Raw genomic sequence first — 22,614 nt, forward strand, 5'->3', positions numbered from 1 at the left:
GTATTACCACTTAGTGGCACTGAGATAAACTTCTAGTTGAGTGGTAAGGGCTAGCTTTGCACTCTGTGAACCGTGCACATTGTTTATCAAAGCTGTAAGCGTTTGGCCCATAATGCAATTACGTCACACCAGTTGCACATGCGCAAAAGCTCCTTAAAGCGTGCTCAACTGAAAATGTGCTCGTGATCCTGATGCCAAGTTTCACAGAACCTAGAAGATGAGGGATGTAGCATAGCACGCTAGATTTAGTGCCGTGTATTTTACATTACCGAATCTACATTACGTTTAACAGCATTCAAAGAAAAATAACCAATAATTCCGCAAGGTGTCAAAAATTAGGGTGTTTACTTGCTCTTGTTCTCTTACACAACACCCGCCACTGGTGGCCACGTGAGAGGAAATGGTTAGTTTTGCACTGTAGCGTAATTCACATGTGACAACCCCATAACATGCACTGGTGAGGCCTTTAAATGGTATTCAGATCATGTATATCAGTACGCAGGTGTCACATGTACAATGTTACAAGTTGATGATGTCGCTGCTCGCTGTAGCGTACACCACACCTGGGTCCCATAACTGTCCAGAGCGCTTTGCAATCACGGAGGTGGAACCTGAATGCACCATTAACATTAGCAAAACATTCCATTGTTGACTGTGTAACTTTACTGATGTGTCACAGGATGACAGAGTACTGAATTACTTAAGAACAAAGAAGTCTCCTTTAGTAGAAGACATTATCTCGGAATTAATTACCTGGTGTGCACGATGTGTGATGCAGGGGAAATCAATCATACTTCAAGAAGAATGTAATATCTGCAATCCCAAACAAAGTAGGCGCTGACAAGTGTAAATACTGATGCACTGTCAGTCGAATAAGTCATAGATGCCAAACTACTGCTACTACGAGTTAGAATATAGATTAAAGAAAAGGTGCCTAATTTATAGTACTTGTAGGTTTAGAGAAAGCTTTTGATAATGTGCATGGACTGTGTTTTTTGAAATTTTAAAGGCAACAGCGACAAAAAAACAACAATAAAAAGTTATCTACACCTAGTGCAGAAACCAGACTGCTACTAGCCCATGATAAGAAAATCATGAAAGGGAAGCAGTGGTTGAGAAATGTTACTCAGTTGTACATAGAGCAAGTTGTAAAGGTACTTAAGCAGAAATTTAGAAAGGGAATTAAAGTTGACAGTGAAGAATTTAAGAATTTTGAGACTTGCTGATGACATTTTAATGCCATCAGAGACTCAAATAACTGGAATGAGCAGTTGAATGGAAAGTATAATATTTTGAAAAGGGGCTATGACATGAAAACCAACAAAAGTAAAACAATGGTAATGAAATATTGTTGAATTAAATCAAAAGATCCTGTGAGAACTAGATTAGGAAATGAAACACTGCAATTAATAGTTGACTTTTGCTATTAGGGCACCAAATTAACTAATGATGGGTGATGTAGAGAGGACCTAAAATGTAGACTGGCAACAGCAAAAATATCATTTCTGAACTAGAGGTATTTGCTAATATAGAACATAAATGTAAACATTCGAATAACTTCTTTGACGTTGTTTGTGTGAGGTTTAACGTTGTATGGTGGTGAAACGTGGACGATAAACAGTTCAGACAAGAAGAGAATGGAAGCACTTGAAACGTGGTGCTTCAGAAGAATGGTGAATAGTAGAGAGGTAGAACGAATAACTAATGTGGATGCAGTGAATAGAACTGGTAAAAAAAGAAATGCCAAAAAGAACAGAAAGGTTGTTAGGACACATGCTGATGCTTTTAGGAGTCGTAAATTTGCTAATGAAGGGAACTTTGAAGGGTAAAAATCTTAGCAGAAGACCAACTAATGAACACAGTACGCAAGTTCAAATGGATGTAGATTGCGGTAGTTACACAGGCATGAAGAGAGATGTAGAGGATATACAGTCATGGAGATGTATATCAAATTGGCCTTCGAACTGAAGACGATAATATCAATATTCTATCCTAATTATCCACTCTTCGTTTCATAAAACCATCCTGTATTGCGACCCATTTAAAACCTTTATTCACGCCCACCCCTTCATCTAAGTTACTATGTCACGATTCGTCAGTGGCGTTTGCAGCAGAACTGATACAGATAACTTCTATAATAAATGACAACAATGTTTCAGAACGGTGGCCCATGCCAATAACTTCATTACGCTCATCCTGGACATTCTTAGATATATTGTTTCTTCAGGTCTCCATCACGTAACAGTGGTGGGGGGGGGGGGGGGTAAACTGAGTTCTTGTTGGATTTTTCAGAATAGTCATTTGAATCAGTTACAAGTTTGACATGTAAATACAATTGGGGGAGAATTGTAACAGAGAAATAATCAGACTATACTAACCAAACCTCCCCGCCATGAACCATGGACCTTGCCGTTGGTGGGGAGGCTTGCGAGCCTCAGCGATACAGATAGCCGTACCGTAGGTGCAACCACAACGGAGGGGTATCTGTTGAGAGGCCAGACAAACGTGAGGTCCCTGAAGAGGGGCAGCAGCCTTTTTAGTAGTTGCAAGGGCAACAGTCTGGATGATTGACTGATCTGGCCTTGTAACACTAACCTAAACGGCCTTGCTGTGCTGGTACTGCGAACGGCTGAAAGCAAGGAAAAACTATGGCCGTAATTTTTCCCTAGGGCATGCAGCTTTACTGTATGGTTAAATGATGATGGCGTCCTCTTGGGTAAAATATACCGGAGGTAAAATAGTCCCCCATTCGGATCTCCGGGCGGGGACTACGCAAGAGGATGTCGTTATCAGGAGAAAGAAAACTGGCGTTCTACGGATCGGAGCGTGGAATGTCAGATCCCTTAATCGGGCAGGTAGGTTAGAAAATTTAAAAAGTGAAATGGATAGCTTAAAGTTAGATATAGTGGGAATTAGTGAAGTTCGGTGGCAGGAGGAACAAGACTTCTGGTCAGGTGACTACAGGGTTACAAACACAAAATCAAATAGGAGTAATGCAGGAGTAGGTTTAATAATGAATAGGATAATAGGAACGAGGGTAAGCTATACAAACAGCATAGTGAACGCATTATTGTGGCAAAGATAGATACGAAGCCCACGCCTACTGCAGTAGTACAAGTTATATGCCAACTTGCTCTGCAGATGACGAATAAACTGAAGAAATGTATGATAAAATAAAAGAAATTATTAAGATAGTGAAGGGTGATGAAAATTTAATAGTCATGGGTGACTGGAATTCGGTAGTAGGAAAAGCGAGAGAAGGAAATGTAGTAGGTGAATATGGATTGGGGCTAAGAAATGAAAGAGGAAGCCGCCTGGTAGAATTTTGCACAGAGCATAAGTTAATCATAGCTAATACTTGGTTCAAGAATCATAAAAGAAGGTTGTATACATGGAAGAATCCTGGAGATACTAGAAGGTATCAGATATATTATATAATGGTAAGACAGAGATTTAGGAACCAGATTTTAAATTGTAAGACATTTCCAGGGGCAGATGTGGACTCTGACCACAATCATTTGGTTTTGAACTGTAGATTAAAACTGAAGAAACTGCAAAAAGGTGAAAATTTAAGGAGATGGGACCTGGATAAACTGACTAAACCAGAGGTTGTACAGAGTTTCAGGGAGAGCATAAGGGAACAATTGACAGGAATGGGGGAAAGAAATACAGTAGAAGAAGAATGGGTAGCTCTGAGGGATGAGGATCAAGTAGGTAAAAAGACGAAGGCTACTAGAAATCCTTTGGTAACAGAAGATGTATAGGAGGATATAAAATGTAGACTGGCAATGGCAAGAAAAGTGTTTCTGAAGAAGAGAAATTTGTTAACATCGAGTATAGATTTAAGTGTCAGGAAGTCATTTTTGAAAGTATTTGTATGGAGTGTAGCCATGTATGGAAGTGAAACATTGACGATAAATAGTTTGGACAAGAAGAGAATAGAAGCATTTGAAATGTGGTGCTACAGAAGAATGCTGAAGATTAGATGGGTAGATCACATAACTAATGAGGAAGTATTGAATAGGATTGGGGAGAAGAGAAGTTTGTGGCACAACTTGACTAGAAGAAGGGATCGGTTGGTAGGACATGTTCTGAGGCAACAAGGGATCACCAATTTAGTATTGGAGGGCAGCGTGGAGGGTAAAAATCGTAGAGGGAGACCAAGAGATGAATACACTAAGCAGATTCAGAAGGATGTAGGTTACGGTAGGTACTGGGAGATGAAGAAGCTTGCACGGGATAGAGTATCATGGGGAGCTGCATCAGGCCAGTCTCAGGACTGAAGACCACAACAACAACAACTAACCAAGCGTCACTTAGAAAACTGAATACTGGCTGGTTCTCGTGTGTTGTTAGTTAGAATGGAAATTACGAAGTGTTAGGTTTGTGAAAGCGAAAGAAAAAATAAAGACACAGGAGTTTCATAACAATGTTACATAGTCCGTACAAGACGTCACAGAAAGGGTAAGTAGTGCTCTGTAGTAATCATTATAATAAATGGTTTTTGCTTTGCTCTTACTTTTAAAATCTCAGGATAATAAACTCCAAGGCTAGTCAAGTAACATACTAGTTCCTTCGACAGACATCTCGAGTAATGATCATGACGGTAGAATTAGAGAAATGTAGATGTGGTTAGATACTTACTGACAATTTACATTCCCACTTGCCACTCGCGAATAGAAATTTGGGGGCGGGGGGAGACTGCTCTCCATACCTAAAGTTCGTTTGGTTCATCGATACTACAAGTCGGTAAAGAATTGTACAAACCACAACTATGGTCTCGTTTTCCTTCATCGTTAACTTCTATTCTTACAACTTATACACAATTTGTCTGAACATTTTAAAATAACTGATGTAAACTATGTTTGGTATTGATAGCTATGTGCTGACCAACCCATCTCTAAATGGAAACAATGTTCAGAATAGAGTGAAGTGTTTCCTTTTATTCTTATTACCTTCGTATTATATAAATGATGTCCATAGTAAACTATTTTAAAAGGTGAGTAAAGTACCACTAAATATAGCTGATGAAATGTGTCATTATCTATAAATCTGTGAATATTTTTGTCATTCCAGTGGATATTTACATTGGAAGAATTTTCCAGAACTGTAAAACATGTTAAGGCAACGTTGCTAAGAAAAAAAGATAGAGACGATTTTACTTAATCCTCGCACTTTTATCGTGTGTTTCCTTGTACGAAGCAGATGTACGAGTAAGTTGAGTGCAATTTCGGTAGCTTAATCATCATCTATTTCAGCATAATTAGTCGAATTCGTTATTTCAGGATGACAACCGTACTTTCTGCATATCATTTAATAAGTTTGTATTGTATCTTTTAAATGAGTTTCAGCGAAAAAGCAGGAGATGCTGGTGGCGGATGGTTCGGAGTCGAACAATCGACCACTATCCGTGTTCTTTCGTTAACTTTATTACAACAGAAAGTCAGAAACGCCCCTGCATATTCTATCCCATCACTTCCCTCGCTTTTCGTAATATTTTAAGTTGAGAATGGCGTGGGTTTGATCGGTTATTGCTTTTGAACAATGACGCCGGGCATTTTGCTCACTGGCCTTATCCAGTACCAATTAAAAGGAAACTTTCCAATGATGGACCATAATTAGGTAATCTCAATTAAAGCAACAGAAGTTTTAATGAGCTCCATTGTTCTTCATCACTGTGGGTTGCCTCGGTGTCGCAGCTGTTGAGTACGAAAGATCACATATTATCTTGTTAGCTACTAATTAATCGACCCGTCGAGAAATCTTTCCAGTGAATTTTTCATTTAGAGGCAAGAGGTAACTTGTAGGGAAGGACTTGTGGAACGATTTGAGAATGACTGAACTTAAGTACGTACAGCTTGTCGTTGTTTTTAAGAGTGCAATACTTTTTTTTATATTGCGATATTATAGCTAGTTTTTTCTCGCAGCCTAACGTATAAGTCTCCTATATTTGGAATATTCCACCTGAAAATTCCTCTTTGACGAATCCCTTCCGACTCCCTCTTCCCATGTTGTTTATGGAAATCTTCTTTATTTGGTGGAACCCATCATTTCTCACCAAAACGGTATACATTCCCGTACCGTCTCAAACGATTTGATTCGATTTCATCCGTTACAGTCTTGTTTAGTAAATTTGACACAAATGAGCACCAGAAATCACATCCACAGCACCCTTTGGGCTGTCTGAATCAGAACGTCAGGTTTATTACTCTTACATACACACTCTGCCAAGACGAACGTGGAAGTCTCCGAATCAGGTAGCAAGACTTGAAGCCAAACCAATATAAGCAGCTAGATACCAGTTAGGCCGAAATACTCTCTACTAAAGATAGTTGCTGTATTTATTTCCTACGTTTACTTCCACAGGTAGGATTTCCAATCATCATCAATGTTCTACGCAGCGTTTATAAGCTGAACCAAGTGTTTCAGTACAGAAACGATAACGAAGTTCCACGTAGAGAAGTTAAGCAGTGGCACTGTGCACAGTGTGACGTGTGTCGGCTGGCGCTTGACTCACCAGTCCGCTGAGCAGGTAGTGGTAGGTCCTCTTGCCCAGAGAAATGTCGCGTACGTGAGTCACGACGATCTCCTTCGCCATCTCCGTGGGGCAGTCCAAGACAACGTACTTGTTGGTCCACCTGCGACAAACAACTTTGTCAGGTATATTCCATAACACATTTTCGGTTACTTTTTAAATAATCAGTTTCTCGAGATTTTGAACTGAAGTTAACGTTGTGCAGATGTTACCGAACGATATAAAGGTTATAAAATCCCGTCTGAGGCCTGCGATCGTTTTTATGTTAATAATTGGCAACCAACTGACTTCTTCAACACTGCCTGTGTCGCAGTTATAGCCATATGTTCTTGGACACTTTCTTTGAATTGTCAAGTGGTTGGTTAGGAAGGAGTTGAAGTTCGTGATTTCTAAAGATGGGTGTAATCCCGAAACGCGTAACATGTTCTACAAAAGAGTCAACTGAACATCTTATGACTTTATTGCGATTGGACAGCATTGGTTGCCAATTATGTTACTGAACAAATAATCAGACCGTTATACTGCAAAATTTGCATTACATTTTGGCTTGCGCACCACAACGCAATCGTCAGGGGAATCTAGTACCAGCAAAGACAGCTAACGCCAATGGAGTTAATAACAAATAGCACACTTGTGGAATATCGTACAAACTTTGTTCTGTAATGCCGTAAACGCTGTGACTTCGGTTGTCCACGGAAGAGCATTAGAATATAAAGTGGGAGAGTGATCGGAATGCCTTGTCGTGTCGCAGAGGCCGAAGAAGACGCTACTTAGTCCGTCTTTGATACCCACGTTAGCCCAAAACCCAGTGAGTTTCTTAACCATAGCGTTCGATCGCTATGGGTCGCCCTACCCCACTGTAAGAGCAACTGTCTGGACAGGGGAGCCCATGCAGTTCTCAGGAAACAACTCAAGACTGAAAGTACAAGGGAAACTGGCGATGTTTCATCACTTCTGTCGTCAGAAGGGCTATAAGAATTTTTTTTTTTTTTGCGTAAACATAATAAAGTGAGGTAATGTATATTCAAATATATAACAGTCGCAAGTTTGTATCTCGGTACGGCGTGTACCCCGGCTACCACGGGGCTCAGCAGTAGCAGGGTACACACAACGAAAATATTGAACATTGCCCTATGCAGCGGTGAATGTGTGCATCAGTGGTATCACAGCCAGTACCACGGCCGTATGAGCACGAGACTAGCGACAATACGGTCGGAGTATGGCCTGCCAACTGTAACACCGCAGGTACGATTCACTTTTGGAGCAGGTCATCAGCTTTACTCTTCAAACACATTAAGAGATAGTCAAAAGTACTTGGGCTTCATAGTTTTGTCTAGGATATCTCAGAAAAAGTGGCTCAGGTCTCCTAGCCTCGACCAGGCTTTTCGGAAGTGTTTCCAGTAGTTAGAAGGCAAAGACTGGAACTGGAAATTCCTCTCGGATACACACTGATTTTCATCATTTATGGACAGGATGTTCGGAAAATCCCGTTAAAAACGTCTAGGACTTACAGGAAGTAGTAGTCGCATAACATTTTGAACAGGAACTCATGTCCGAAAACGTACCGTTTCCGTTCTGCGACTGTTTCAGTTTGGAAGTGTAACGCGTCCACGTCTGCAGAGGGAAACAGAAAAGTCTCACAGTTGAAAATACAATTAAATCACTACACTTAGGTGCATGTATATACGTCAACGGGGACAGGTGAAAATTTGTGCCCGACCGGAGCTGGAACCCGAGATCTCGTGATTACATGGCAGACGCTCCATCCATATTCGTTTTTTTTTTTTTTCGTTTTGTTTGGTATTGTTCGTTGTGTTTAGTCTGGGCGGACGTCACAACACATTCGTTCAAGTAGGTCATTGATTGCTTTACTCAGTTCTTTCAATACAGAGGGCGAGCAGTCCTCTCACTGAACACGCTGACCTACCGTGCCAGCAATCCATCTGAGCCACCGAGGACACAGAGGATAGCGCGACTGCAGGGACTTATCTCTGGCACGCCTCCCATGAGATACACATTATCAACCTATAGTCCCGCACTATATTCATAGTGCCCCTGCACATTATACTCTTTACTCTCGGCTTTTTCATGCCGATTCCCGTAAGAGTTCGGGCACTGTTTATGCATACGCACAGAAGAAGATGCTGAAATGGCCGTTGAGCCTTAACTATATGTATATGAAGGTGGTATCTGCCCTTTTGGAGATACCCGGAAGAACAGAAACCATTTTCATATACAGGGTGTTACAAAAAGGTACGGCCAAATTTTCAGGAAACATTCCTCACACACAAATAAAGATAAGATGTTATGTGGACATGTGTCCGGAAACGGTTAATTTCCATGTTAGAGCTCATTTTAGTTTCGTCAGTATGTACTGTACTTCCTCGATTCACCGCCATGATTTCATACGGGATACTCTACCTGTGCTGCTGGAACATGTGCCTTTACAAGTACGACACAACATGTGGTTCATGCAAGATGGAGCTCCTGCACATTTCAGTCGAAGTGTTCGTACGCTTCTCAACAACAGATTCGGTGATCGATGGATTGGTAGAGGCGGAGCAATTCCATGGCCTCCACGCTCTCCTGGCCTCAACCCTCTTGACTTTCATTTATGGGGGCATTTGAAAGCTCTTGTCTACGCAACACCGGTACCAAATGTAGAGACTCTTCGTGCTCGTATTGCGGACGGCTGTGATACAATACGCCATTCTCCAGGGCTGCATCAGCGCATCAGAGATTCCATGCGACGGAGGGACTCGCTAACGGAGGACATTTTGAACATTTCCTGTAACAAAGTGTTTGGAGTCACGCTGGTACGTTCTGTTGCTGTGTGTTTCCACTCCATGATTAATGTGATTTGAAGAGTAGTAATAAAATGAGCTCTAACATGGAAAGTAAGCGTATCCGGACACATGTCCACATAACATATTTTCTTTCTTTGTGTGTGAGGAATGTTTCCTGAAAGTTTGGCCGTACCTTTTTGTAACACCCTGTATATAAAGTCTTAGAGTTGCTTCTTCTACAATGCACTACGGTAGACGGATGATGTGTACTACGTCAGACGGTCACCTTAAGTCACATTATGTCTTGCTGCGAGATGTACGAGACTGCTGTAGAGACAGAGGATGATATGATGTTACCCATTCTGGCCACTACGCTAGAAATTGAAGAGACGCCAGGTGTGATGGAGAGTGCGTACCAGAACATGCTTTGTGGGCATACTGCACGGAACAACGTTTTTGGTGACCACATCCAGCCGCTGTTGTAACGCATCAGTACTGTTCTGTACGTACAGGATGCTGGGTTTCTTTTTGTTTTGGAATAATGTAAACACATAATGTTCAAGTGTTAATACAAACAAATGTGCTCAAGTGATAAATGGATGTTTCGATATGTTTCCTCTGGAATTTAACTAATAATTACACTGCGTCATGCCTAATTCAATTCCTCAAGCAGAAATGGAAGAGTTCTACATCTGAACTGAATCGGTACGTTTCCATACTTGGGTTCCTATTCAAAATATTTTGTACGCTCTCTCCGAGAAATTTGTAACAGGAATTTCGGGAAACCCTGTGTATAGAGTGTTTCAAAAAACACCTACATCGTTTAGTATGTTGTGTGGGAAAGCATACTAATCGGTTTTCAAGTATGGCGCTAGAGAGCGGCAACGTCTGAGATGCTGAAATAGATGTGCGTTCGACATTATCAATAAACCAAACATGAGAAGCACACCATGCTGTCTACATATTAGATGGACTTTTAAATGCGTACCTCCTACGTCAGTGCAGAGTCTACATCGGCGGTGCTGAGCCTAACGCACACGAGCCAATACGTACGGTTGTCTTTGAAGTACGAAGGTTGTCCACAAAGTAAGTTCCGATCGGTCGCGAAATGGAAACGATAGTGAAAACCAGAAACGTTTTATTTGCAACAGTTAGGTACACCTTCGACCCACTTCTCTACATAGTCACCGCCCCAGCTTCAAGTGTTGTCGTAGTGTTGTGTCAACTTTCCACTATCCTCGTCATAGAAAGCAGCCGCCTGTGCTTTCGGCCAGTTATCTGTACTGGCCTGTAGCTCGTTGTCTGTGGAAAATTTTTTCTTCATAGCCAGCGATTCTTGTGCGCAGAGATGAGACTCAGAGGGAGCCAATACGGACTGCATTGTGGGTGATCAAACACTTATCATGGGAAACGCTGCAGGAGCGTCTTCATTGCCCCTGCAGTGTGCGGCCGAGAATTGGAATGAAGAAGCAACTGCTCGACAGTTGTGTTTCGTGGGCTGCATTGCACAGGCGAAATCTCTAACCAGGCCCTCATACTTGGCGGGAGACGCTATTCCCTACGCATGTTTACGTGCTCACTTTTCACTCAAAAGTGAAAAGAGCGACGCGACACGATCGACGTGCATACTAGAGACACCGCCCAACACATCTGTGCAAAGCTTTACCGGATTTTCCGAGTAGTTTCTATTTCGAGACCGATCGGAACTTACTTTCTGGACAACCCTCGTATTTCAGTTGCTCTGTGGAACAGAGCAGAAAGGGCCTCCGCTGAGGTTAAAGGTGTGACATACACTATATGCTCCATACTATGCCTTATAAAATAGTCGAAAAATGTCAGTCTAGTGACTCTGCTCGCCAAGGAACTACCAGTCCATCTGTTTGGTTATGCGGCGTTGAGATGATTCCGCATATGACATCAAAGTGTGCTGGAGTTCCGCCGTAGTCCAGCCGCATGCCCATCCGAACATTTTGTAGGCATTACATGCAACGGGGTAGCAAAATATCTCTAATAAATAGTGAGGTAGATTAGTCCTGTTGGTCTGGCAGTATATGCGACTCAATGATATGGTCACAAATTATTCCACCCAGATGTTAACGACCCTGTGTTGGTGATTTTGAATCATTTGCGCAGACGGATTTTCATCCGCCCAAACATGTAAGCTGTGAAACGTTTGTATGCTGTCTCTAGTAAAGGCGCATTCATCCATGAATAGCACCTATATCGGGAATTGTGGCTGAAGTACGCATTATTGTAAACACCACTGCGCAAACTATACCCCTTGACGGCAGTCCTCCTCCAGTAACATATGGACTTTCTATAGATGGTATGGAAGGAGCCGGTGTTCATGGACGACACGCTGCATGGCACTTTCATCCGTGAGCATCGCTTGTGTCACCTGTCGATTGCTGGTGGCTGGGTCCACTTCGAACACTGTCAGCACATCCTCCTCCAACAGTTGTGTTCGGACCGAGTACATTTTGGCACCTTCCAGAACACAGGCTATAGACTGGGGCTGGTATTCGCAAGTGACGAACACGAAGTTCTGCTGTTTTACTGTACAGTCGTCACACATCAGGCAGAAATTACCAGTGTGCAACTTTCTGGCTTCCCTGAAGCGTCTGCCAATGTCGGCGAACTGGGAATGATGTGGGTTACGTCTGTTTAGAAACAGTTACGCATACAATCTTGCACCTCATCACCACTAAAAACCGCTTTGTCGTATGAAAGCACAACGTCGGCCATTTCTGCAGTTGCGAAATGGTCCACGTCAGACTGCAATGATACTAGGCTCAGGTCGACCATCAGCAGTACACAGATGGCTAAGGGGTTGCATACCTTACGTATTCAAACACGAAAACGAATCGGATCAAACCGTCAAAACCGCTCGTTCTCAGACTTTGACGATCTCCAGTGCCAAACCCGTGGGTTTCCGGATATGGCTTCCTCCTTAAAACCTGATCAGTCTGCCATCCCGCATAACATAATGAACCTTATTGGTCTTCTTTGGGACCTCCTACATGTACAAATGGTGAACGAGAACTGCACTGACAAACTCTCAGAGATTATTAAAATGGCTCTGAGCACCATGGGACTTAACATCTGAGGTCATCAGTCCCCTAGAACTTGGAACTACTTAAACCTAACTAACCTAAGGACACCGCACACATCCATGCCCGAGGCAGGATTCGAACCTGCGACCGTAGCAGTCGCGCGTTTCCGGACTGAAGCGCCTAGAACCGCTCGGCTACCGCAACCAGCAGAGACTATTCAGAGATATATATTGCATATGTTGGCAAAAGATGCTCATGGGCTTCGGTGACTCACCATAGAATTTGGTTTCTTTTCCCATTTGACTTTGTATCTTAATTACACTAAAATACAGCGAAACATTGCAGATACCGAAGGTACACAATATGTCTCGTTCCGATTCGCTCACAGCAGTTCCTGTCGAAAACAGTAACGCCCTGTTTAACTTATTGCCTTCACGTTTGCAGTCAGTATTGTGTGATTCTCTCTAGAGTTTTATTTTCATCAGCGTTAGTGTGTTAGAGAAATTAGAAAATAGATTAGCCGGTACTGGCAGAGACCAATAATTTCCACTTCACCAAGTGAAATAGAAGTATAACTGACATGGGTAGAATTACGAGAGAATGGAACGGCACAAAAGTTTGCTGCCGTGATAAGTACTCAACAGGAGTTTTTGTGAGAAGGAAACGGGGTTAGTATCACCCAGTAATGTATCGTTAGAACCAGTGAAAGTGGAACTACTAGAAATCAATCTGAGTGATTCAGTGCCAACAGGTATTGATGAAAGTCAAGAAATGATAAATTAGTGGTGGAACAGTAGGATGTAAAGCCACACAAGCAAAATGTGTTACTATTGTCACTAGTCCAAAAGGTAGGTAGTCTTAAGATGGAGTTTATGAATGAAATCAGTAAGGGCAACGAAGAGGTATAGTTGGATAACAATTTTTTGTATGAAAACTGAATTGTAGATAGTTAATTCCCATGTGTCAGTAGAAGCGGCAAAGATAAAATCGGACATAGAGCATACACTGAACAATCGTTTGCCTAAACTGAGAGCAGAAGCTTATGGTAAACTGAAAAAGGTGGTTTCAAAAGTAGATTCAGATCCCAACGAAGTGCGCAAATGTCGTGAGGCACGAGAAAGGATTCTGAAGGGAATATAGTGCTCAGTTCGGGAGCTAACGAAACTATCCATCGCACTTTCACTAAGCAATTTGAGCAGGCACTGGTCCAAGAACTAAGCAATTTGGTGATAACACTTGATCAAAGTACAAATTTTAACTGGAACCCAACGAAACCGTTGATAAAATTGGTTAAAGCAGAAGATGCGGCTCTAAAGCCCATACTGCCTAACAATAAAAGGATTTTGCAGCCGAAGCAGTCTTATTTCTCAAAATGATTAATAGTGATTGTGGTTGTTCAGACTACGAAGTTCATCGAAATGTAATAATAGAGACAATAAAATACATAGAATAAAATCTGAGCAGCTTATGAACAACTGATGGAGATGTGGAACTCTGTTTTAAAAATCATTTTATTTTAACGTGAAAGTGAGTGCCCTCTTTGTCGACACTGAAAGCTACATCAAGGAGGTGATCAGAAACATTTATTTGGGCTAACTCCAGCTAAGTGAAGCAAAAACGAAATTGCAAATACCTGCCAAAACAACAGATAGGAAGTGCGTAACAACTCACCCTTATACATCCAGAAAAGACAGAACGCCTTGCGCGGCTAGAAATAGGACTTTCATACTCACAGGAAGTTCTGCAGAAGTGATTTGCATTTCAGTCACCTCGTTTCAGGATGCGTCCTGTTGCCTAGTAGGCACAGGCTCCATCATGGGCCCTGATAACTTGTTCCATGGGTGATGACATCGACCCGAATATGGCATGAATGATGTCCTGTGGTATACCAATTCATGCTACATTCACCTGGTTCCAGTGTTCATCTGCAATGATTGGCATTAGGACACACAGTTGCACCTTTCAGTTCACCATATCGCACACATTTTCGACTGAGGCAAGTCTGGTGATCGGACGGGACAGGACAAAAAGCTGACTTCCTGTGACATGACACCAAGACGTCACGTGTTAATGCATTGTGGTCTTGCATTATCGTGCTTGAAAGCAGCGTCTGAGGTGTTTCTGCAGAAACAGTAAGGTTACAGCTCGCAGGATGCCCACGACACGCACCAACTGTGGTTTGTGGTTGTACCCAGTAGCATCCCACACCATAAGACCTTGAATGTAAGTGCAGGCAGTGTGATGCCACTTCCCCCTCTCAGCAGCAAACCAAAAGGCCGCCATCCTTTTCAAACAAACAGAACCCGGATTCAGCAGAAAACACTATCTGATGACATTCCTGTCCCCAGTGACGTCGTTCCATATACCATTGCCGTCTAACATGTTTCTGCAAATTCGTCGAAGGTAGGAGAGGAATGGACGACGCTCATGTAATGCACTCCCAGTAAACGGCGATGACCTGTCACCCCTGATAGTGTACGATGTGTTCCACTGTTCCATTGTTGCGCCAGAGTCGAGGATGAGGTGTCATTTGTTTAAAGTGTCGATCTTCTCGGGGTGGAGGGGGTGTAAACCATTCTGCACACAGCCGTTGCACTGCCGAAACACATATCCCACATGAGCAGCTGATTCCCGGATATATCCATCAGATATTCTCACGCCAATACTGCGCCTACTTTCAGACACACTGACTTGATGGTACTGTTCGCGAGGTAGCCTGCTCGTCTGCTCAAGTCACACTGATCCATTACCTCCAGTTTAAAGCGACAACGAGAGCTGCAGGCATATTTTGCCGGTAGGGGGTGTTGCGCAGCGATATCGATGTTGATCTCGAACCCGCAGGCCGACATGTTTCAAAATCTAAGCATTACAGCAGAATATGAACGTCCTACCTCTAGTCGTTCGAGGTGTTCTGTTTCTTCTGAACATGAGTGTGAATGCGATATAGTGAGGTGATAAAAGTCATGGATTCACTCCAAATATCGTGTCGTACATACTTCTGTCCGGCGTAGTGCAGCAACTCAACGTAGCATGAACTCAACAAGTGCCGGCCGCTGTGGTCTCGCGGTTCTAGGCGCGCAGTCCGGAACCGTGCAACTGCTACGGTCGCAGGTTCGAATCCTGCCTCGGGCATGGATGTTTGTGATGTCCTTAGGTTAGTTAGGTTTAAGTAGTTCTAAGTTCTAGGGGACTGATGACTACAGTTGTTACGTCCCATAGTGCTCAGAGCCATTTGGACCATTTTTTTTTTGAACGCAACAAATAGTTGCAAGTCCCCTGCAGAAACAGTGAGGCATGCTGCCACTACAGCCATCCATAGTTGTGAAAGCGTTGCTGGTGCATTATTCTTTGCACTAACGGACCTCTCGATTATGCCCCCTAAATTTTCATTGGTGTTAATGTTTGGCAATCTGGGTGGCCGATCATTCGCTAGACTTGTGCAAAATGTTCTTCAAACCCCTCGCAAACAATTCTAGCCCAGTGACATGGAACATTGACATCCATACGAATTCTATCGTTGCTGGGAACATGAATAGCTGCAAATGGTCTCCAAGTACACGAACGGAACAACTGCCAGTCAACGATCGGTTCAATTGGACCAGACGACCATGGAGCAAGAGATTAATATTTACTAGCCGCTCGACAATGAGGTAATTAGAGACAGAGCACAAGCTCGAAGTATGGAATGAAGGAGAAGGACATCTGCCGTGACGTTCTAAAGGAACCATCCCAGCAATTGTCGTAAGCGATTTAGAGAAATCACAGAAGACCTAAATCTGGCTGGCCGGATGCTGGTTTGAACTGTCATCCTCCCGAATTCGAATCCAGTGTGCTGACCTTCGTGCTACCTCACTCAGTCCATGCGGGCACAGACCACACCATTAATAAGCCACCACCAGTGACTTGCTGACAACTTGGGTTTATGGATTCGTGGGAACCCTATCGTCAGCTCTACAGAGCTAAAATATCTTACTATTAGAAATCGGGATTCATCCGACCAGACCACGGTCTTCCAGTTGTCTGCAGGCGATGTCATGCTTTTAGCAAAAGCATTCGCGGCGGTCGTCTGCTGCCACAGCCCATTAACGCCAGATTACGCCGCACTGTCCCAATGGATACGTTCGTCACATGTGTTATTTCACGCAGTGTCGCTTGTCTGTTGACACTGACAACTCTACGCAAACACCGCTGTTCTCCGCAGTTAAGTGAAGGTCGATGGCGTTGTTCATGGTGAGAAGTAACGCCTGAGACTTGGTATTCTACACACACTCTTGACACTGTGGATCTTGGATTACTGAATTCCCTAACGGTTTACGAAATTGAATGTGTCATGTGTATAGCTTCAACTACCATCCCGCATTCAAAGTATGTTAAATATCGTCGGAAATATTTTCACACGAATCTCCCGAGTGACAGACTCTAGAATGCCCTGCGCTTTTATATCTTGTTTCCGTGATATTACCACCACCTGAACGTGTGTATATCGCTATACCATGACTTTCGTCACCTCAGTATATATATATATACACTCCTGGAAATGGAAAAAAGAACACATTGACACCGGTGTGTCAGACCCACCATACTTGCTCCGGACACTGCGAGAGGGCTGTACAAGCAATGATCACACGCACGGCACAGCGGACACACCAGGAACCGCGGTGTTGGCCGTCGAATGGCGCTAGCTGCGCAGCATTTGTGCACCGCCGCCGTCAGTGTCAGCCAGTTTGCCGTGGCATACGGAGCTCAATCGCAGTCTTTAACACTGGTAGCATGCCGCGACAGCGTGGACGTGAACCGTATGTGCAGTTGACGGACTTTGAGCGAGGGCGTATAGTGGGCATGCGGGAGGCCGGGTGGACGTACCGCCGAATTGCTCAACACGTGGGGCGTGAGGTCTCCACAGTACATCGATGTTGTCGCCAGTGGTCGGCGGAAGGTGCACGTGCCCGTCGACCTGGGACCGGACCGCAGCGACGCACGGATGCACGCCAAGACCGTAGGATCCTACGCAGTGCCATAGGGGACCGCACCGCCACTTCCCAGCAAATTAGGGACACTGTTGCTCCTGGGGTATCGGCGAGGACCATTCGCAACCGTCTCCATGAAGCTGGGCTACGGTCCCGCACACCGTTAGGCCGTCTTCCGCTCACGCCCCAACATCGTGCAGCCCGCCTCCAGTGGTGTCGCGACAGGCGTGAATGGAGGAACGAATGGAGACGTGTCGTCTTCAGCGATGAGAGTCGCTTCTGCCTTGGTGCCAATGATGGTCGTATGCGTGTTTGGCGCCGTGCAGGTGAGCGCCACAATCAGGACTGCATACGACCGAGGCACACAGGGCCAACACCCGGCATCATGGTGTGGGGAGCGATCTCCTACACTGGCCGTACACCACTGGTGATCGTCGAGGGGACACTGAATAGTGCTGGATGTAGTCCTGTGGAACGGCTTGCCATGCCATTTCCACCTGGCGCCTCAGTTGGACCAGCGTTCGTGCTGGACGTGCAGACCGCGTGAGACGACGCTTCATCCAGTCCCAAACATGCTCAATGGGGGACAGATCCGGAGATCTTGCTGGCCAGGGTAGTTGACTTACACCTTCTAGAGCACGTTGGGTGGCACGGGATACATGCGGACGTGCATTGTCCTGTTGGAACAGCAAGTTCCCTTGCCGGTCTAGAAATGGTAGAACGATGGGTTCGATGACGGTTTGGATGTACCGTGCACTATTCAGTGTCCCATCGACGATCACCAGTGGTGTACGGCCAGTGTAGGAGATAGCTCCCCACACCATGATGCCGGGTGTTGGCCCTGTGTGCCTCGGTCGTATGCAGTCCTGATTGTGGCGCTCACCTGCACGGCGCCAAACACGCATACGACCATCATTGGCACCAAGGCAGAAGCGACTCTCATCGCTGAAGACGACACGTCTCCATTCGTCCCTCCATTCACGCCTGTCGCGACACCACTGGAGGCGGGCTGCACGATGTTGGGGCGTGAGCGGAAGACGGCCTAACGGTGTGCGGGACCGTAGCCCAGCTTCATGGAGACGGTTGCGAATGGTCCTCGCCGATACCCCAGGAGCAACAGTGTCCCTAATTTGCTGGGAAGTGGCGGTGCGGTCCCCTACGGCACTGCGTAGGATCCTACGGTCTTGGCGTGCATCCGTGAGTCGCTGCGGTCCGGTCGCAGGTCGACGGGCACGTGCACCTTCCGCCGACCACTGGCGACAACATCGATGTACTGTGGAGACCTCACGCCCCATATGTTGAGCAATTCGGCGGTACGTCCACCCGGCCTCCCGCATGCCCACTATACGCCCTCGCTCAAATTCCGTCAACTGCACATACGGTTCACGTCCACGCTGTCGCGGCATGCTACCAGTGTTAAAGACTGCGATGGAGCTCCGTATGCCACGGCAAACTGGCTGACACTGACGGCGGCGGTGCACAAATGCTGCGCAGCTAGCGCCATTCGACGGCCAACACCGCGGTTCCTGGTGTGTCCGCTGTGCCATGCGTGTGATCGTTGCTTGTACAGCCCTCTCGCAGTGTCCGGAGCAAGTATGGTGGGTCTGACACACCGGTGTCAATGTGTTCTTTTTTCCATTTCCAGGAGTGTATATATATATATATATATATATATATATATATATATATATAATGTAGATAGACTGAGAGCATTCTGGTACAGAGTAGATCACTGACAATGTTATCGGCGAGTCGTCAGATTTCTCCACCCATGCGCCCTCCAAATTTTGACAAGTGCTAATTGTCCTATGTAAAAAATGAAAATTGGAAGAACATTCATATATCCCAAATGGGACAGTGTCATCACGCTTGTGGAATTGCGTTAAATTTTGTTCAATTTACATCACATATAATTGGTACTACATGTTTTTGGACCCCCACTTGGAACGAGTAGTTACAGGAAAATCGACACAAAATGACACTGCAGAATAAAAGTAATCAAAATATAACTCCTATATTATGTATAACCCACAGGTGTTAAAAAAACACTGCTTCGAATTTAATGTAGGGTAAAGCTACATAGAAGCGCCAAAGAAACTGGTATCAGCATGTGTATTCAAATGCAGAGATATGTAAACAGGAAGAATACGGCGCTGCGGTCGGCAATAAGTGTCTGGCGCCGTTATTAGTTTAATTACTGCTGCTACAATGGCAGGTTATCAAGATTTAAGTCAGTTTGCACTTGATGTTATAGTCGGCGCACGAGTGATAGGACACGACCATTTCGCAAGTGTATCGTTAATATCAGGAACCCGGTAAAACATCAAATTTTCGACATCATTGCAGCCGCAAAAAGATCCTGCAATAACGGGACCAAAGATGATTGAAGAGAATCGTTCAACGTGACAGAAGTGCAATCCTTCGGCAAATTGGTGCCTATTTCAATGCTGGGCCACCAGTGTGCGAAGCATTCAGCGAAACATCATCAACGTGGGCTTCCGGAGCCAAAGACATACTCGTGTAAACTTGATGACTGCACAACACAACGCCTCGCCCGGACCGTCAACACCGACATTGGACTGTTTGGTGACTGGAAACACGTCGCCTGGTCTCCTTTCAAACGATATCGAGCGGATGGATATGATTCCATGATTCCATGGACCCTGGATGTTAGCAGGGGAGTGTTCAACCTGATGGAGGCTCTGTAATGGTGTGGGGCGTGTGCAGTTTGAATGATATGAACCCCTGATATGTCTGGGTACGAATCGGACACGTGAGACGTACGTAAGCATCCTGTCTGGTCACCTGCATCCATTCATGGCCTTTGTGCATTCCGCTGGACTTGGGAAATTCCAGCAGTACAGTGCAATACCCCACACGTCCAGAACTGCTACGTAGTGGCTCCAGCAGCACTCTTCTGAGTTCAAACACTTCCGATGGCCACCAAACTCGTCAGACATGAAAATTATTGTGCATATTTAGGATGGCTTACAACGTGCTGTTCGGAAGAGATCTCCACCCTTTGTACTCTTACGGGTTTATGGAGAGCGCTGCAGGATTCAGGAGGATTCATGCTGCCACTTCCCTCCAGCACTACTTCAGACAATAGTCAACTCCATGTCACGTCATGTTGCGGCGCTTCTTCGTGCTAGCGAGAGCTCTACACGATATTAGGCAGGTGTACCATTTTCTTTGGCTCTTCAGTGAATAATTCTAAGAATTTTATCGGACTATTGGTGGCCCTGTTATACTTCACACTCATATCTTCTGAGATGACTCCATGGAAATCTGGGAATCACCTCCTGAATAATATTAGTTAATGTTTTAAAAGCAGTGACAGTTACAGGACGGCTGTATTTTCTTAATGTCAATGAAATTTGATTACGAGCCCTCTCTAAGCCTGTCCTTGACTTACAGATTGTCACTGTATTTGTACTACCTGCAGCCATTATAAGCTTAGCGTGTTACAAAGTAACTGCTGAAAGATTATTAGAAAACACGAGAAGCAGTGTCCCTAACTTCTCTGCCTCGTGATGACTGGGTATTGTGTGATGTCCTTAGGTTAGTTAGGTTTAAGTAGTTCTAAGTTCTATGGGACTGATGACCATAGATGTTAAGTCCTATAGTGCTCAGAGCCATTTAAACCATTTTTGTCCCTAACATGTAAGTTGAACCTTGGGAACGCTGAACACTGGTGTATACTATGCTGGTATCCAAGGGTTGTCGACAGGTCGCTAAAGAATAAAACTTGAACTATGCATATATAACTGCGTAGGAACGAGCGAGGTGCCTCACTATTTAGCACACTGGACTCGCATTCCAAAGGGTGACGGTTCAAACCCAAGTCCGGTCATCAAACCCGCGTCCGGCTATCCAGATTTAGGTTTGCCGTGATTTCCCTAAATAGCTTCGCACAAATGCTGGCATGGTTCTGTTGAATGGACATGCTCACTTTCTTCCCAACCATTCCATAATCCTATGAGATCGATGACCTCGCTGGTTGGTCCCCTCCCACAAACCAGCCAGCCAACGACCTGTGTAGGCTTCCGCGGCTAGAGTCAGTTGACGATAAAAATTTCTGAATATGGCGCCGCGTCATGATGTAAAAGACTGCACTGAAGAAACCAACGTTTCGGCCGCGGCTACAGTGGCTTTCTTCTGGGCCTCCTGGTGTCCCAGAAGCTGCCCATTGTAACCGCGAATGAAACACTGCTTTCTCCAGTATATTTTTTACATCATGATGTGGTAACATAATCAGAAATCATGTACGTCAATTGCGCTGTGCAGTTAATCTGTAAGGCGTGTACCAGTTATTTATCCTAAAAGCCTATTTAAAAGGAACACAGTAGACATTGTGGAACGGCAGCTAAAGAAAGGTCATTGTGACTTCCCTCTGCCATTTGTCCTATCTTCCAAGTGAAGCTTTCCTTCAACCAGCGACGGCAGAGGTAAGCCACAGGCAAAAGCGACTAACAGCATCGCAAAAGCACGCGCTTAACGAGCACTGCCAGCACTGTGCTTATCAACTACCCAGTGCCTTTAGAAGCAAGAAAACTCTGCTTTCTTTTTCTTCCTCATAGCTCACTGCCTTCCGTTGTGATATCTGTATAATTTGACAAGGAGGAAAAGGGCAAAGGAAGGCACAGAAAAGAAATATACTCTTTAATTGCCATTGCTCAGTGCAGCAATGGGAACGACAACCCATTTCGTGCACCACTTATCCAATTATCGTCTTTTCTTTTTGTAGGTTTAAACGCAGCTCATCGTGAGATGCCGAATACATTATTCGTTTTCCTTTCGTTTTCGTCTGTCATTGCTTTCACTTATGTGATTTTTGTTATGGTAATCTACTGATCAAAGTACTAATAACAAAGGAATTTTTCCATGGATTCAAAATTTCTTTCCTTATAGTACCTGCATCTATTAACGCTGAGATTTGTCGCCAGATATTTAGAGATCGTGTGGTAGACCCTGACGAGATACGAAAGAATACGCTTGCAGAAGAATAATGTGAGATGTTAGTTCTGGAGGAGCTTTGTTGAGTTTTGTCGACATAAATATGAGGTGTATTATAAAGTACTGAGTTTGTCTCCCTTCTGGATACCCCACTTTTCATGACCTTTACACTCTCCGAGAAAGCTTCGCTGGGTGACGAACTGAATATAACTTCAGCTCAAAACAACACATATTATTACTCGTGGCTTCAGGAGGAGGAGGAGAAATTAAATCTCATTAAATTTTGTTTGATATTCATGTCACATAAATTCCTGTAC

General features: G+C 44.4%; 1 protein-coding gene across 1 annotated transcript in view; it reads right to left on the reverse strand.

The window, feature by feature from the left end:
- Positions 1 to 22,614, reverse strand: part of LOC126188129 (glutamate receptor 1-like) — a 559,761-nt gene that overhangs the window by 122,774 nt on the left and 414,373 nt on the right. The window contains exon 6 of the mRNA XM_049929607.1: positions 6,518 to 6,638. Coding sequence (XP_049785564.1) covers positions 6,518 to 6,638 — 121 coding nt within the window. The remainder of the gene's footprint in view (positions 1 to 6,517; positions 6,639 to 22,614) is intronic.

Source organism: Schistocerca cancellata, chromosome 5 (genome assembly GCF_023864275.1).
Source record: "Schistocerca cancellata isolate TAMUIC-IGC-003103 chromosome 5, iqSchCanc2.1, whole genome shotgun sequence".
NCBI classification, from domain to species: domain Eukaryota; kingdom Metazoa; phylum Arthropoda; class Insecta; order Orthoptera; family Acrididae; genus Schistocerca; species Schistocerca cancellata.